A 16,922-nucleotide genomic window follows, 5' to 3' on the forward strand; every position below is an offset into this window, starting at 1 on the left:
AGTACAATTTGCATGTCTTGTGTACATCAAAGACAATAAGGAAAATGGGGAAAGAAAGAAGAAAAACAGATTGCTTGGTCAGCGTTCGTCCGGTGCTTTTTTTTCTTGCCCAATCCGTCAAATTGAGCCAATAAAAAAGGGCCGATAGAAGATCGATCCGGTTAAGTGTGAGGCTTATTTGCAATGAATTCAATACAGTAAAATTTATGAGGCGCTTCGTTTCGCATTTACGTTTATTGAAGAGTCGCATTTGCAGTGTGCACGGGGGAGGTTCGGATCACGATTGACGACTTTTACCATAAAAACAACTTTATGTCGCTCGCCACTACTTTAAGTGCTCTAGATCAACCCCCGCGGGGACCTTAAAATTAAACTTATTTTAATTAAAATATTTCGATTTTTTTATTTTAAAGAGTTAAACCGAAACAATCAACTGTTAGGGGGCGAGGGCAATAAGTGCCGAAAGGGCTTCCGATATTGCCAGGAAATCAATAAGACATTGTATGTTTTATTGCGGCTATAAGTAGATAGATTAACGTTGTTTCGTTTCGTGTACCACGGTAATAAAATTCTTATTTGGCCCTTGTCCTTATATAAATTTGATTTCCTTCCAGGCAACGGGAACACATTTGTCGAAAAAAAGCAATAAACTTCGCTGAGTGCAGTATACATTTTATATTTAAAAATAAAAAAAGGGCCCCGTAATTGGATAAAAGGGGGATTCGATTAAGTGTAGTAAATTAAATCGGACGCATTCGATATTAGAAGAGTTTAACTCGGTTTTTATGCCGCAGTAAGGATTTTACACACCGATCAGATATCCACTATTTGTTCAAAATAATTTTGGCATTTGAAATCACTTCTCAGATATCTGAGAGTAGCTTTCAATTTTATTCCAGGGCAATTAAAATAATGTTCTATTTATTCCAGGCATTATTAGGTTGAAAATTCGGCTCCCTAATCTGTCTGTATTGACTCGTAATTAAATGCCTTGTTTGAGTTTTACTCCAACCTGCACCATCTAGTGGATAAACCTTGCAGCGCTTCACTAATCGATTGAATGGGTTTAAATCACAAATACACCATAAAGTTTGTCACCATATATCTATATTACTTGAACATATATTCACCTAAATACTTATTCACTGACGTATTTTCTTAATATTCAATATCTTAATTAGTTTTTACACAAAAGTACAAAAGAAAACTTTGTTAACGAGTTCTAAGATATATATATATGTAACTGGTAAGAAAATAATTTATTTTCATTGAAGGGAATCTTTTTACGTCTCTTACCTCTATAGCGATGAAATGAGAGAAAGGAGAAATTGTGCCATTTTTAAAAAAAAACATCGATGAAGTCACTTTGAGAAACCGGCTTTGATTTACACATATATACAAAAAAAATAATTAGCCTAAGGTAGATCCGCACCATGAAAGCGTGCAAAAAAAACCCAATTTGTTTAAAAAGTTCGCGGATCATCCCTAGACTATGTTGGCACAGATCGGAAATAAAAATCCAAAAAAATCTTACATAGAAATTACATTCTTTGGTACTTTATTAGGTTTGTTTTTTTACAAAAAAAAATAATTGAGAGGTACAAGGTGCGTCGGTAAGTTTACAAAATTAATAAATACACACTTGCCACGCCTAATTTCAAAACAACATTTAGATTTCTTAAGCATACAGATATATTCGTTTAGGAATACAACCGAGGCCATCAGGGTGGTCCCGACCATACCACTTTCAAAATTACAAATTCACTTATCGTTGTTTGAATGTTAACATGTTCATTTTATTTAGATAAAAACTACTACCTATGGTGTTTACCCTAGACACTGTGAAAACAATAATCAACCATTTTCTAGTGTGCTTATCAAACAGCAACATATAGTTAACCTAAGTTCATATACAACTCACTCATTTTTTTTACATTTTATAAATTAAAAATGAATTTTGTCACCGTCTCGGTTGGACCTAGAATTTTGGTAATGAGCGTTTTAAAATTATATTGTGCGATGTTATAGGTTGTATATTTTTAAGTGTGTAAAGTTACAACCAAATAAACCGGTACATTGTAAAACGTATGTTTCAAAATAGGCGCCTTAAAACAATTTCATATTGCTATTGACAATAAATTATTAAACAATTATGCTCTCTTTCTATTCCTTCCAAAAAAAAAAGAAAATAAAAATACTACAAACGTAAAATATCACAGATTTTATACGCCATGTTTTGGAACATACGTCGTTCTGTTGGTCCAAGGTGTTCAAAATAGTCACTCTTAGCCTACAGCCAAATAAACACAAACTGCTGTTTTTTTAAAAGTGAAGTACAGACAGTGACTATTAACGCACACCTAGTAGGTTTAACTTAAGCACACTTAAAAAACAACTTCCTGTATAAGTGTTATTTAAATCTCCATTATTCATTGTCTAATATAGGGACAATTTATAAGAAGTTTTGACACCCGGTAACAGAACTAACAAAACCGAGAGTCAAACAAATGTTATTTAATATATAGAGTGGTTCAAAGTAGATGGTATTTGTAGAAAGGAAATATTATTTATTATTCAAATTAGTGGGTGCCATATACCATTCACCTTGAATCACTCTGTATGTAGAAGTTCTGTATAAAAATACAGAATTGAGTAGAAAATGAAACCTGAAAGAAGGTTTCTTCAATGCTAAGTCCTTCTTTATAGGAGATGTCCAGTTTATTAGAAACTGTTCGAAAAATATACGGATGTCTTGAAATTGAATTTACAATGATTCTTATGATTAGACTTCTATTAAAATATTGGAGTCTATGGACATCCCCTTGAAATCAACTTTTTTGAATTCCTAAAGTCAGTTTTAACAAATAAATTGATAATGCGACCGTCAGAAAAAATAAGCAAAACACGTAAAATAATTATCCAACTGTTGGTCCGTTTTTATTTGTATGTATAATAATTTGTTTGTGTTAATGATATGAAACTGTAAAAGTAAGTGTTTGAATATTTTTTCCGACTCTAACTATCCTAGCAATTTTTCATAAATTCATATAAATATATACACATGAGCGGAAAGTAGTAAATTTTCTGTAAATCATGATGTAATTGGTCTTGGTGTAAACATAATGGTGTAAATAAAAAATAATAACAAATGTATAAAAACAATAAAGAAATGATGATAACAACGTCGGTGGCTTGTGCCACCATAAACAATATTCCGAATAAGTGAAATGGTTTAATGTACCTTTGATTTAAAAAATAATCAACACCGGAAAAAATCCATTAAACCTTTCGAAAGAAATTCAATAAATAATATGAAAAAAGAAACTATAAGACCAAAAAAGTCTGAATGTCATGAACTTCCTTGAAGAATACTGTACAATTGGATAAAATACGCTATATACAATACTAATAGAAAAAAAATAAACAATAACTATCGCAAATTATTTACCTAACAATAAATCAATCTTACATTCTAAGTAATAAATTCAAGAACTCCCATGACTGTGACTGCAAATTAATTTGGACAATTGTGTGTAATATGTCAAGTAATTATATTTTAGCTCCCTAAATTAAGAATTGTTTATTTACAAATTCTACCATATTTAACAATAAGACGCCTGTTTATGTCAACTGCCTTGATACACAATTCAATGTAAGAAAAAACCCTTAGGTACAAAAAGGCATACATTTGATTCACTTAAATTGTTTAAGAGACTTGAATGCTGGATAGAAAAAAATAGAAAAATCTACACGAGTTATGTACTCTGCTTTAAAAAGCTCACTTTTAAATTAATTGTCCTATTTTAAATTTATGTAAAATTATTGCTAAGCAATATTTAATTCATTACATTCTTCTATTTTTATTATCAGCATTAATAGCTTTCACACACACATACCATTTCATTCATCTAACATTCCTTGGGTATTAAATCAAATTAGGCAAACTATAAATCTGAGATGTCCATACAAAGATCAAAAAAACATGAAATCCTTATAACTTCAATTAGGCAAAGTTACTTTGGGTTATCACAGTAAAGGCGGATTATTTTCCACAATTGCAACCAAAGAAACAAGTTATTTTAATACCCAAAAACGCAATCACTTCTCAACCTGGAAACCGATTAACTTACCCCTAAAACCAACCCCTAACTAAAATCCGTAGGCATCAAATCAGCAGAAGTAAACATGGCGTTTATGTATAATCCCTAAAGCTATTGGTCACTGATAATCGTCTCTTCGGTTTTGACGTCGGTGATGCCTTGCATCGCTTTTGTCAACACCGTGGCTTCTTTCAACGACAGCACCTGGAGAACTTGAGGTCCGTCACCTCCGGAGCCCTGGATCATCATGGTGTGGGTGTTAAGACTGCTTGGGGTCACCGTTAGGGTCTCCATGCTGTCTCCGTTATTTGGTTCAACCTAGAAAACGTTCATGGTGAGTGAAAGAAGAGAAAAAGTTGATCAATGAAGCATACAAGGCGCTACAGTTTAGTTCTACATAATGTAAAGGTTATACATGCAAAAAGGACCTTGAACAGACTGTTTAATTAATTCTACTGATGCCTCATTAAAGTTATTGTCCATAACCACCCAAAATAAAAAATCAAAAGTAAACAAACCACGCAAACACATTACCTTTACCTTTGGTACTTGCACCACGGGCGTCACGCACACGGTGCCGTCGTTGTTGGTGTGCAAATGTTGGATGTTCGCCACCATCGTTTGGTACATCGAAGCGGACACCGGCACGGTTATTACGCCGCTTACTGTAATGTCAATAGGGAGAAAATAAAATAAAAAACATCTTTTATAACAAGGGTCATTTCTGGGGGGGAGAGAGAGTGAATTTTTCAAGCATTTTTTTGGTTTTCAAAGTGATAGAGTGCAGGGTGTCCCATTTTGGGTACTTTTGCAAGATATCTTCGATATTTTCAGAGATAGAGAGTCAACAAAATGTTCATAACCCTTTTAGTTTTTATGATAATACTGAGTGGCCCATCGAAAACAGTCCAACAAGGTTTGGGGCCCCTTTTTTTAAAAATGCTCACACCGTCGATTTTTGATTTTAGGGTGACATTTTTTGTTAATACTTTCAACCACTTGGCGAGGGTTGCAACCACCCTCAAAATCTTAAATAGGAGTCGAGGTCAACTTAAGTTTTCGCAGTATGAGAGTTTGTTCAAGATTTTGAAACAATACCATTGTTTTAAAACAATTTTTTGTTTAAATTTTTTACCTCACAATTTCAACCCCTTAGCAGGAGCGACATTCACTTTTATTATTTTTTTTTAATGGGAAGGAGTGTGCTGTGATGAATCTTTTAGAAGGGCATTAAATTTTCTTTCAATAGCGCTTTATTTTTAAATTTGAGCTGCGAGTTACATAAATCTAATTTAATTTTATTGATCAGTACTTAGGCATTATCTTATTAAATATTAAAAATATCAAAATAATACAGTAACTGTTCAAAGTGTTCCCGGACATTGTGAAGAATATCGGGTGTTACTTGTGAATTTGGCATTCATGAATGATGCGCTTCCGTAAATCTTCTAACGATTCAGGTTGAATGGCATACATTTTCGATTTCAGATATCCCCCACAAAAAAAGATCAAGAGGATATAAATCGGGTGATCTCGCGGGCCATTCGATAACACCCCTTCTCCTAATCCATTTGCAAGGAAACGTTTTATGCAGAAACTCCCGTACTGGTAATGCAACTATAGAGCTCTCTCTCAAAAAATTACGGAGATATGTCGCAAAATTACCCAGAGTGGGACACTCTGTACAATCAATTTCTCTTTTAACGGATCATTCTGGACTGTATCGTGGTAATTGAATCAAACTGTTAACACTTAATTAAGTAAACACTGCTGGGTTGGTTTTTATCAAAAATTTTCTAATACACACAAACAAAAATTTATCACACTCTAAGTAAAACCTAACGTAATGGTTACATACCCTGTCCATCTTCACCGGTCAAAATGATTTGACCTTCAGTGTTAAGAGTAGCTTTTGTGACAAAATAAAACAATGTATGGTTAGTAATTTCACCGGGTTAAGTTAATGAAGTATGCTTTTGAAACATACTCACTAGTAAGGTACTCACCATGCCCATCCTCAGCAGTCAAAATCAGCTGACCGTCAGAATTGAGAGTAGCCTCAGTAACTGAATTCAAATCAACCACTTCACCTTGACCATTACCCTCGCTTATAGTTTGTATGGTGTGGACAGGAGTACCATCCCCATTTCCAGATTGTAACTAAATAAACCGTTAATTATTAAGAAAAGAATAACTTATGGTAATGGTAACTTACCGTAGCCATACCCTGTACATGTGCGGTAGTACCGTCTGGTAATGTGATAATTGGGTTGTTAGGATCCACTTGCACTATGCTGACTGTACCGTCCGGATTTGTGATTGTGTGAAGTACTGTTGGGGTGTACTGGGTGGTTATCTAAATTTTGATAAAGAATCAGGGGAGAATTTATAATGTAGTGTTAAAACTGTGAGCTACAGAAGCGGTAAATAAAAAATTGCTAGAAAATTAAAATGGAAAAATATTAATGAGGTTTTAAGCAGTAGTTTGGTTAGTTGGAATCTATAGAGGAGTTGTGCAGGAGTGAATGTAAAAGGACAGTTAACTAGAACAAAATAAATTAGGAATTTAATAAAAGCGACTAAAATACAAATCAAAAGAAACAAAACCAAGCTAAGGGTAAAAGTACCAGAAGTTTTATCGGAAAAGTTATTTCATTGTGCATCAAATTTGAATATTGTCAGAAGGTTGACTTATCTCAATTATATGTAAATGTATATTATGCAATAGGGACGGCGAAATGTTTGCGGCTGTATCAAATGACAAAACATTTGAATGAATTTAAATTTGAATTTAATTCTATGTATTCGTCTGGCCTAAATAAATCTACGTGAAAAAACGCAAAAAAAAAACAAATCCACAACATCAAAGTTAAACAATATAAAGGTACGAACGTCGACATCCGAGCTGTAGCCGCCGTGATCAAGGCAAACCTGCGTCGAGGATCCCGAAAGTCCCTCGGGAGATGCGGCAATGATTTGTGGCGACCCATTAGCTTGGATCTGAATCTTATGGTGAACACCAGATGTGTGCATTTTTAACACACCCACCGAATTACACTGAAATTGTTAGTACAAGCATTTAGGAAGTTAGTACAGTTATGCTGTGTGATAAAAACAACTTTTCTGACATGCGTAGCCTTGTATTATGCCTATCCGCACTGATTATAAGATATCATTAATATACAGCGTGTTAATTAAGTATGTACAATAATTTTCACAGGCGATTATTTGAGTCAGAAGGTTCAAATAAACATGTCTCATAAAACACAACATACATAAATATGTACGTCTTGGAGCACAGGCGTTTCCATAACAAAAATGCATATCTATCATTTTACTATTAGTAAATAGAACCATTCTGGACAAAAAATAACTATCAAAAATTGACAATAGATTAACAACGATTATTAGAAATTACTTTCAACAAGAACTGTCAAGTTGTTTACTAAATTATTTAAATAAAAACCGTTAGTTTAGGTGTGCTTTTTATTAATTTACATTTAACACCTCGTGCGACTCGTAAACAAAGCCGTTGCAGACACATCTTTACTTTTTGTCTTGAAATTACTTAAATAATCACCTATGAAATGTATTATACATAAAAATGAAAAAAGTATTTATTTCCCAAAAATATCAAATTAATGAACAACTTATAATACAGTTCTGAAGCACAATGGACCAAAGTCTGTATGTGTGCACCCTGAATAAAAAATTCTGACCTAGAAATTATCGCGTTTAATTATATTTCTGAGAGAATTTTAGTTTTACTAACAAAATTTGCAATGCTATTGTAATAAGTATATTTACTACTTTAAGTAGTATCAAAAATATATGTCTTTGAGTAAATGCAAATAATTCAGTCAGAATGTTAAACTTGGCATTTTTAAGTGACCTTGTTCCGATAGTATCGTGATTTGTAAAATTGTTAAAATTTTCGAAAACAAAATCTCACAATGTTCTTAAATAAAACCAATTGTCTTATATTTAGCAACCTCGCTTCTCTAAACAGTAATACGTACACCATGTTTAATTTGAATTTACTTCTATATCATTAACCCCATAAACAATAGTTTGTACAGCATGACTTTACTAAGGAAAGTTAGTTGGGAATGTTTATTAGCTTAATGAAAAAACCCTGTGATAATAAGCTGGTGAAAAGGGAACGAAAACTTACACTGGCATTCGCAGTAGCACATGCATTAGCCTTCTCGTCATCCTCTGTGAATGCAGGAAGCAAGTCTTCCCTACCATGAAACTTGTAACAATTGATGACGATTTGCCTTAATGCGTGTGTCCAGGAAATCTAAAAAAGGCATTGCTAACTAAGTTTTTGAGTTATATACATTTTTGTACAATTTTTTTGAAATAAAGTAATTATAAAAAAAAATAAAAAATTCCATGTATTTTGAGAAACGCTGAAATACGTGTCCAGTGAAACTGTCCAAATATTTAAAATTGCCCCTGGATAAGTTTTTGAGGTATAGACGTTTCATACAATTTTCCAAAAAAATTTGTTTTTTTTTTCAAAACCTATCACACATTTAGAAAAAACGCCGAAATAAGTGTCCAATAATTAAATCGTCCAAAGAATATCTGTATTAATTTTCATAATTGTAGTTTTTGAGTTAAACTGTAAACCAAAACGCACCTTTTGTTTCTCATCTTCACTTCTAGCGTCCATCCTAACGTTAGCCCAAGGTAACTCTTTAGGCCACCATGGCGGTCTGGTGGATTCCCTTCCCCATCCAGGTTTGCCCCTTCCAGTGGAATACTTCAACATCAAAGGGATAAAAGCTCGAAGTTGTGCCTGAGTCATTTTCTCCACTGGAGTTGGGATGCCATCAATGATGAGGGGAGGCAGCTCGAACAGTGTTGGATCTTCCTGTATAGGAGGTGGTGCTTGGTGAGCCAAAGCATTCTCCAGCTCCTCCATTATGGTCACTTTCAGGTTTTTTATGACATCTTCAAGTGGTTTGGCACCAAACACTTTATAACTAGTATTTGGCTTGCCTGGGGTAGCTACCAACACAATGGCTTGTTGACCAACCCTTGTTGCAAACTCATCTATTGTTTGCTGAGAATTAAATAAATATAAATCAAAAAGTGAGTTATTAAACACACTTGGGGCACTTACTCTTAATTTCCGAAGAAGCCTATTCTGCTGTCTCTTCCTTATAGAGGGATTCGTCTCAAAAGAATGCGGCCTCTTTCGTTTTTTAGATGAAACAATAGCAGCTGCTGCAGCAACCCCTACAGGTCCAGCAGCTGCTAATTGTGCTGTTACTTCATCCCCCATGGCTGCCGCCATAAGGTCAGTATTACTCTCGTACACTGACCCAGGTGATGACGGACATTGGTCGTCATCGTCGTCCGACTGTCCAGACATGCCTGTGGGAGAACCCACCACCATGGTGATTTGCTCAGCTCCATTACTTGAACTGCCGTTTGTGTTCATTCTTGTAAAAAGGGACCTTTTTGTTGGAAAGGTTTAGTTCAAGTTTGGAATGTGTGCTAGAAATAGGAAAAATTCATAAATTAGTCATGTCAAGTTTTATGAGGGTCTAGTAGTTAGGAACTAAATAGTAAACTTATGAAAGTTAGGTAGTGGTTAAGAATCTGTAATTTAAATAAGTAATAATTAAATGCAAGCAAAAACAGGAAATGAAGCATTGGCCATTGAAAATCAATTGGTTGTTAACATGTTTTGATCAGGTTCATTTTATTTATGAAGAAATTTAACTTTAAAAACTAATACCACTAAGCTCAAAAGAAATGTCACACCTTTTCCTTATTTTCTTGAAACTGATGGACGTTAATTTAGTTCAGAATATTTCTTTCATCTCCTAAAACCCAGGTAAATTGGTATAATACCTGGGTTACATTAATTAAACCCTCAATAACATGTTACAAATACGTACATCATGCTTTTATTAAAAGAAAAAATGTTGATGTAGTTTACACTGATTTGGAGATGCTGGTACAAGGTGGTCCTGGATGTGATCTCTGTGCTGTGGGAAATTTTATTCAGTAGTATTTCATGATTGAGTTTGTCAACTGCTTTTTTGAAGTCTGTGTAAATTGAATTAATGTAGAAAAACAGATCGGCTAGAAATAAATTCATATTGTAAGGTAAAAACTGTGGCCAAAATTTCTTCAATACAGTGTTTAAACAGTTTAGGTATAGTTGATGAGATACCAATAAGATAAACTTATGAGGTTATTAATGTCTGGATGCTGAAATATTTGATAATATATGAATCTGATTAACTAACGGCTTGAGTATGGAAATCAAGGTTTTATAGAAATGGTCGAAATGTCATTGCATTTCTCTTCTTAATGGCTATATATATCTATTTTATTCCTGTAAAGATCTCCTCCTGATTTTATTTCTTAGCAATCTTTTTGCTTAATTATTATAGTTATTTTATTACAATTCAGTCTCAAATTTTCTAAGGCAAAACAATCATGTAACTATATTTATCATATAAACAATACTTCTTTAAATTGTGTGCAATAGATAAGAGATTTGGTACTGCTACTCAATTCCAACCTAGACTTCACTGCACATTATTAATAAATTTCTAAAGTTGCTAGGATTCATTAGACATAGTACCAAAAATGTTAGTCACAGTACTTTCATTAAAACACTGTACTTTGCCTTGGTCAGAACTGGCTTGGAGTATATCTTCTCTGTCTGGAGGCCAAACTATACATTTCATATCTATAGGCTGAAAAGAGTTCAGCGTAAATTTTGCAGGCACATTTACTAAAGGTTTTACAATGATCAAGAATTTCATTATAAGAATAAAGCTCAATACTCATCAACATTCGTTAATTCCTCGAACATTAAAATTAAGCAATGACCCTTGATTTCTTTCAACTTTGAAGCCTTTTCTAGGAGCTTTATCTGGTCTGCATTATAAACTAAGTTGATTGTCAATGAATCTTTGTATCCTTTTTTTTTATTACTTGAGCTTGTATTTAGTTAGGTACATAATTTTGTACTGAGCTTGACCCTGTAATAAATAAAATAAATAAATATTAAAGTAATCCAAAGTAGTATGCTGAAACTCTCTTTTCTAGTTTTTTTATTCCCCATATTGGAGGTGGTAATAAATTAAAGAGACTTGTGGTGAGATGATCTTTGCCCTTGGTAACAGCTGACATTATGACCTCTGATTAATTATTTCAGTTATACTGGAAAGGCTGTAATAGTCTTCTTTATGATGAATGCACTATATACTATATTATTAATTTTACCTCTAGATGGCATTAGTATTTTTTTCAGTGTAGTTTTAGCACTGTAGCTTTCAGTTGACTGATTTTAATAGATAGTTTTAAGTGTAAATCCTTTTAATGGTCCAATGTAGTTAATAATGCTTGATTACTATGCTGAAAAAAACATTATTCCTAGTAGCACAATATGTTTTTTGGGCATTCATTGAATTTGGTGAATGTGTGTAAATCTTTAATAAGGTACACTGAGAAAAATACTATTTGAAATGTAAGAATCTAATTCATATGGAGCATCAAAGGGATAGATTGTGCAAGTTATTATTTTACTCCCTATCCCTTGGATTCTTTTGATTGCAAGAGAAGCAGTAAAATTGAGAAAAGGTTTAAGCAATTATTGGATCAATAGTGATATAGAGGGAAAGAGTAATTTTGTCAAGATAAAACAGATGATTGATTGTTTGTGTTTTTTAGATATATGTTTTAATATAGGGAAAAATAACTTTAAATGAATGGACATGAATTGACTAGTAATTTTCTTCTAAAAGCATTGAATTACAGTTAAAATCAACCAATAAATAAAGTAACGTCATGTTGAACAAAATAATAAGCCATGTAAAACGTCAAAATAATTCCTGGGAATAGACAATGTTATAATTAATAATGAGTCATGTTGTGGTAAATTTCCTAGAGGGTATAGCAAATTGACGAGGGGTAAAATAGGGGTAAACAATAAAAAAAATAATGTTTGCTGTACCAAAATAGTGAATCCGGTTTTTTTCATTTTTCCCTGTGCGTGCACATGCACATGCTTCACTGCAAATGTATAATATGCGCACAAAATGGTGGTTTGGCGCCAGTCATTAATGGACGCCGTCGTACATCATGCTATATGAAAATCACCGAAAAACACGATTTCCTTTATTACTTAATCCCCCGAAATCGGTGCAAACGAGGCCTCGGTTGTAACAATTGTCAAGGTCATCGCTAATTGGGGGCATATTGCACAGATACGGCGTAAAACATGATTTTTAAAAGTACTTTTCGGAGTCGATTAAAAACAATGGAGCAAGCCCAGTTAAAATTATCACTACGACTGCGTACGCACCTGCGTGTATGGAAAACATTTATAGAAAATCAACCCTTCTGAGCGCAGATTTTCAAAAAACTAACAAACTTATCCACTTGGCACATTCACACAGGGTTAAAAAACATTTTTCACCGAGATAAATATTTAGCGAACACCATGGCCTTTCATTTACGTCATATCGTAATATTGATCGAACTTGGCTTGGATTTTGGTTTGGAGCCATGTTAACGGCGGCTGCGCATTAACGCCCATTTTGAACCTCTCTCGGTACTTGCCATGTAAAACAAAATACCATTTACGGCATATTTTCCATGTAAAATTAAAACGCATCATTCTTTGCAACATCATTTTACGCATTACTACAACAAAAATCATATGGTTATTTGGCATATTCCTCCCAAATATCTAGACATCAGTTTTCCATGGTGGCATCCTCTGGCGGCTGGATTCGTCATTACCCAATCAATTAAAAAATACTACAGCCTTCTGCAATTCTGCTTTCCCTGTCTATAGGAATCTGCACGCTTTAGGTTCGCGGGCAAAAACTCCTTTATATACATTAATAAACAAGTGCAGACAACTGATAATAAATTAAACACATCAATATACAGTTAATTAAAAGCAATTTAAAACTAGAAAAGCAAAAATTCATAACGTTATTCAAATATACCGCGTAAACTGGCGCCACTGTTCACCCTCCCCCCTTCTTTGTCAATCCGCCATTTTGTTTCGGCTACATCATAACAAAAGAAAAAATTGTAGCGTAGTGATTTCGTCCCTCCGATTTTTTGTGATTTTCCCTAAAATTTTTCTCGAAATTTTGTTAAAAAGTCGCGAACTAAGTTGAAAACAACCATCCCGCAATGCTGTCCTCAAAATCAAGCTCTGGAAACGACGATCTCGGTGGTGAGTTAAGTTCATTTACGTTTAACCCGCCTACGTGCGTCTGTTGAAATGTTTTGTTTACCTCCATATTTTACCGTCCTTTGTTGTTGTCCATTGTGATGCAGATTTATTTTTTACTTTATCACTCAACAATAGCAGTCATTCATTGATAGTACCCAAGCTCACAAACAATTTGTATTAAAAAAAAAAAAAAACATGGATTGCTCTGGTCTGTCGAGCCCCTTAAAAAAAAGTAATCTTCATAAATTTTTTTTGCCATTTTCAGAATCATGGGTGGAAATTGGAGGTCAGTCTCAAGGAGGCAGCACCCCTGCTTCCGTCACCAAGCAACTTACCGTGGAGGACTATTTGAGGCTACTTAGAGAAGCACAAGAGTCTAATCACTCCTCTTGCGGAGACTCACTCAGGGATAGCCCTAAGTCACCACCAAACAGCCCTGTTGTCCAAGGATCTGGTTTGCAATTAGAATGGCAATCTTATTACTTGAACTCCGAGTCTAGAGAGGTAAGAGTTTCGGTCTATTGCTTGAAAGTAGACTTGTTATTAAGTTTATTTAAAGAGATATATTACGAAAATGTTGGTAAAGGTCTAGATAAGCAACTTCAATTATGGAAAGAGAGGTTTAAAATGTGTTATTTTACTAGGAACAATATTCAAAAAAAATAATAATTTTTTACATTTTAATTATTGTACCAAATCCATTAAAACCTAACCTGAATAAACTATAAGCATCAGAAAATAAATTTTTAAGAATATACACTACTGTAAAAAATTTACTCATTATAAAATTACATCAAAATTAGACCCTATTTTCCCATAATTTTAAGTGTAATTTTCAAAAAAAATGCAAGTTGGGGTGGATTGAGTTTATTTTATTTATTTACTTACGGGATGTCCTCATTCTAACAATCTATCTACTAAATATCCAAGTTTTCTATAAATCAACAATATATCTATCTAAATGTATATTAATATGTAGCAGCCCAAGATATAAAAAATAAAATAAAACTTCCAATAACTTAACCATAAACATACCATTAAAATAATCAAAATAAGAAAAATAAACGCAATCAAATTTATTTGATACTTAATACACATACTCAATGAGTAAACTCACTCAGACACCTTTTAAGTTTTGAAGGCTCTAAATCCACTAAGTCAAAAGCCTGATTAAATCTATTTCCCAACATGTGAAGTCGATTAATTGGAGAAAATTTACCATAGTTTGTATGGTGATACTCAACCAGAAAAAGGGATGTCTCTCTAAGGACTCTGTTATTGCATCTAAAGTTTATCTGCAATAACAATTCAGGGCAATCAATAGCATTATTAATCAACTTGTGAAGAAATATCATGTCACACCTAGTTCAATCGTCCTCAAGAAAAGTCAAATTTAGCCTTGACTTAAGTTCCAATAAAGACTCATCTTGCACATTCAATGGCCAGGCACAAGTCCTGAGAAATTTATTTTGGACCTTATCAAGACTGTAAATATGGTTAGCATAGTAAGGACCATAGTAGGGACCAGACTATGGAAGAATAAGACTTAAGAGTAAGAGTTGGGTTGAAGGGAAAAGAATAAGAGTTAGGTTGTGTTTATCATTTCAGGTACAAATGTAAAACTTAAAATACAATGTAAAAAAATTACTAGAAAATTCGCTATTCAGAAAAGTTCAATAGAGAAGTAAAATACAATAATATAAGACTGTTTGTTAGGGTACAATATAGACAATTAGGTAAATTGCAAAAATCATATTGCAGACCTCATCAAAAAATTAGCTGAAAACTGTTTCTGCTTAAGAACTCTTCAAATAAGAAAAATACAAACTGATACATATATTGAAAACTACTATGAATGTTTTCAATTTCAGGTTCACCCAAAATTTTTAAGATACATTTCCTTCAAAAGGAATGTTCCACTTCCCGTTATCTACCACAAGTATGATCCTAATATCCACAATCTCCAAATCTATCAGTCTTCTATGACATCCTATTCTGGATCTTAAGGTCCAGATAGAGAGGGTGTTACAAAATTTGGTGCAAATATTTTTGGAGTCAAAATAATATTCTTTTTCCTATAAACATGTGTCCTAAAATGCACTCCCTCAGAGCTACACCCCTTGCAAATGAAGAAAATTAATTGGAACAGTGACTACAGTTATGGGTCAAATCTTTTGAAGCTTTATGAGTTCCCATTGTTTTGGGTGCTCTTAAAGTAATTTGAAAATCTAGAATACCATAAATGTAGCCATGAAAAAATCTAAACTGAAGCATTCTCTAAAAACAGAACCTTTCATCAATTATAAATTCCTTTGTTACCAAGGCAGACAAATTTGCTAACCAGTACACTTGGATTGTTTTACTAATAGAGCTGAATAATTTTAAGACTGTTAGAAGGCAATGTTCTGTAAATTTGTCACCATGATGTGAAATTTTTGAACAAAGTGTAGTGTAGGTTAGGTCTTTCTTCCCTCATAAATTGTTTTATATTATAATAAATAAATAAATATAGTAATACTTTCAGGATTTGACTACAATTGATTGGAGCAGCCGTCCCGATAGCTTGCCACCTAAACAATGGAGTTTCCGTTCCTCAGACAAGTACGACATGTTCAGCCTTCGTCATGCCAAAATTGGATCGACTCCATTGTTTTCCAAGAGAGGACTCTGCATCATTTTCCTCTCCAATTTATTTTCTATGCTGTTTGGTACTGGAGTTGGCATATTGATCAACCGTCACGGTTTGAGTTTATCCAACCCAGCCATTAAGTTTCGTTAGTCAATTCTCACAATATGTTTCAAAGCTGTTTATGGTTGGATGCAAAAGAGGAGATTTTTTTGTTTAATGGCTTTGAAGCGTTACTTGTTGAGACTGTAAACTTCTAAAATTTGTGTTTAAAGTTATAATGTTAGTTTTTTTTTCTTCGTTGGATTGCATTTTTCTGAAATGTTTATGATATTCGTTATAATTTAATAACTAGATGGGATCGACTGAATATCAGTTCTTAAGGTCATTGGTTATGAATAATATTTATTACACAAACTATTTTAATACTTTGAATTAATTAAGGTCATATGTTTAACATATAGAATCAGAGACTTGTAAAGATTTCTCAAACTTAACATCACAATTAAAGATTTGGATTGATCTCTGATTTCTACTTAGGGTTAATTAATTAGTAATATTCTTACTAGTACTCTAGTTTTAGTTTTGTATAGCTAATGTATGTATATGTTTCAAAATAAATTTTGTAACTCAATTAAGTAAGTTTTATTTAGATGCAACCTAAAAATAGATTGTAGTAAGGTGAATGAAAACAACTTGTTTACAAAATTTTATCTATTTCTTTTTTTTTCTACAATTGAAAATACATAATTAGTTTTCTCTGTCTGAACAATAGGGATTTGGCGAATTTCTCAAAGATTTATTAATTGCAACAATAATTTTAGGCATCACCTAAAATTGTTGTTACAATCAAATTGTGGAAAATATTTACAAGTATTAGCAATTGATGATTTTTTTTTGTGCTTAAAATTAATAATGTATTAAATCTGAACCTAATCCATAACCCTATAAATTAATGCATAAGTAT

The 16,922-nt window shown here is 33.1% G+C and overlaps 2 protein-coding genes across 10 annotated transcripts; one reads left to right on the forward strand and one right to left on the reverse strand.

Moving 5' to 3' along the window:
* Positions 1-1,087: 1,087 nt before the first annotated feature.
* On the reverse strand, positions 1,088-12,647 carry LOC126748719 (DNA-binding protein Ewg). 8 transcript variants are annotated; one of them, XM_050458106.1, is made up of 9 exons: positions 12,442-12,647; positions 9,235-9,611; positions 8,749-9,174; positions 8,275-8,403; positions 6,316-6,444; positions 6,107-6,260; positions 5,959-6,009; positions 4,635-4,765; positions 1,088-4,418 (listed from the first exon to the last, which is right to left on the reverse strand). In XM_050458106.1, the coding sequence occupies exons 2-9, from the start codon at positions 9,553-9,555 to the stop codon at positions 4,212-4,214; spliced, it is 1,548 nt and encodes a 515-aa protein (XP_050314063.1). In that variant the 5' UTR covers positions 9,556-9,611; positions 12,442-12,647; the 3' UTR covers positions 1,088-4,211. The 8 variants fall into 8 exon arrangements, with proteins under 8 accessions (XP_050314063.1, XP_050314062.1, XP_050314059.1 ...); XM_050458105.1 differs by having other exon boundaries at positions 4,641-4,765; positions 6,316-6,456; XM_050458102.1 differs by having other exon boundaries at positions 6,316-6,456.
* A 501-nt stretch (positions 12,648-13,148) lies between these two features.
* On the forward strand, positions 13,149-16,589 carry LOC126748992 (BCL2/adenovirus E1B 19 kDa protein-interacting protein 3). Of its 2 annotated transcripts, none has more exons than XM_050458566.1 (3): positions 13,149-13,329; positions 13,595-13,833; positions 15,854-16,589. In XM_050458566.1, the coding sequence occupies exons 1-3, from the start codon at positions 13,287-13,289 to the stop codon at positions 16,106-16,108; spliced, it is 537 nt and encodes a 178-aa protein (XP_050314523.1). In that variant the 5' UTR covers positions 13,149-13,286; the 3' UTR covers positions 16,109-16,589. The 2 variants fall into 2 exon arrangements, with proteins under 2 accessions (XP_050314523.1, XP_050314524.1); XM_050458567.1 differs by lacking the exon at positions 13,149-13,329 and adding an exon at positions 13,394-13,537.
* Positions 16,590-16,922: the final 333 nt, after the last annotated feature.

The sequence above is a fragment of the Anthonomus grandis genome, chromosome 22 (genome assembly GCF_022605725.1).
Source record: "Anthonomus grandis grandis chromosome 22, icAntGran1.3, whole genome shotgun sequence".
NCBI lineage: Eukaryota > Metazoa > Arthropoda > Insecta > Coleoptera > Curculionidae > Anthonomus > Anthonomus grandis.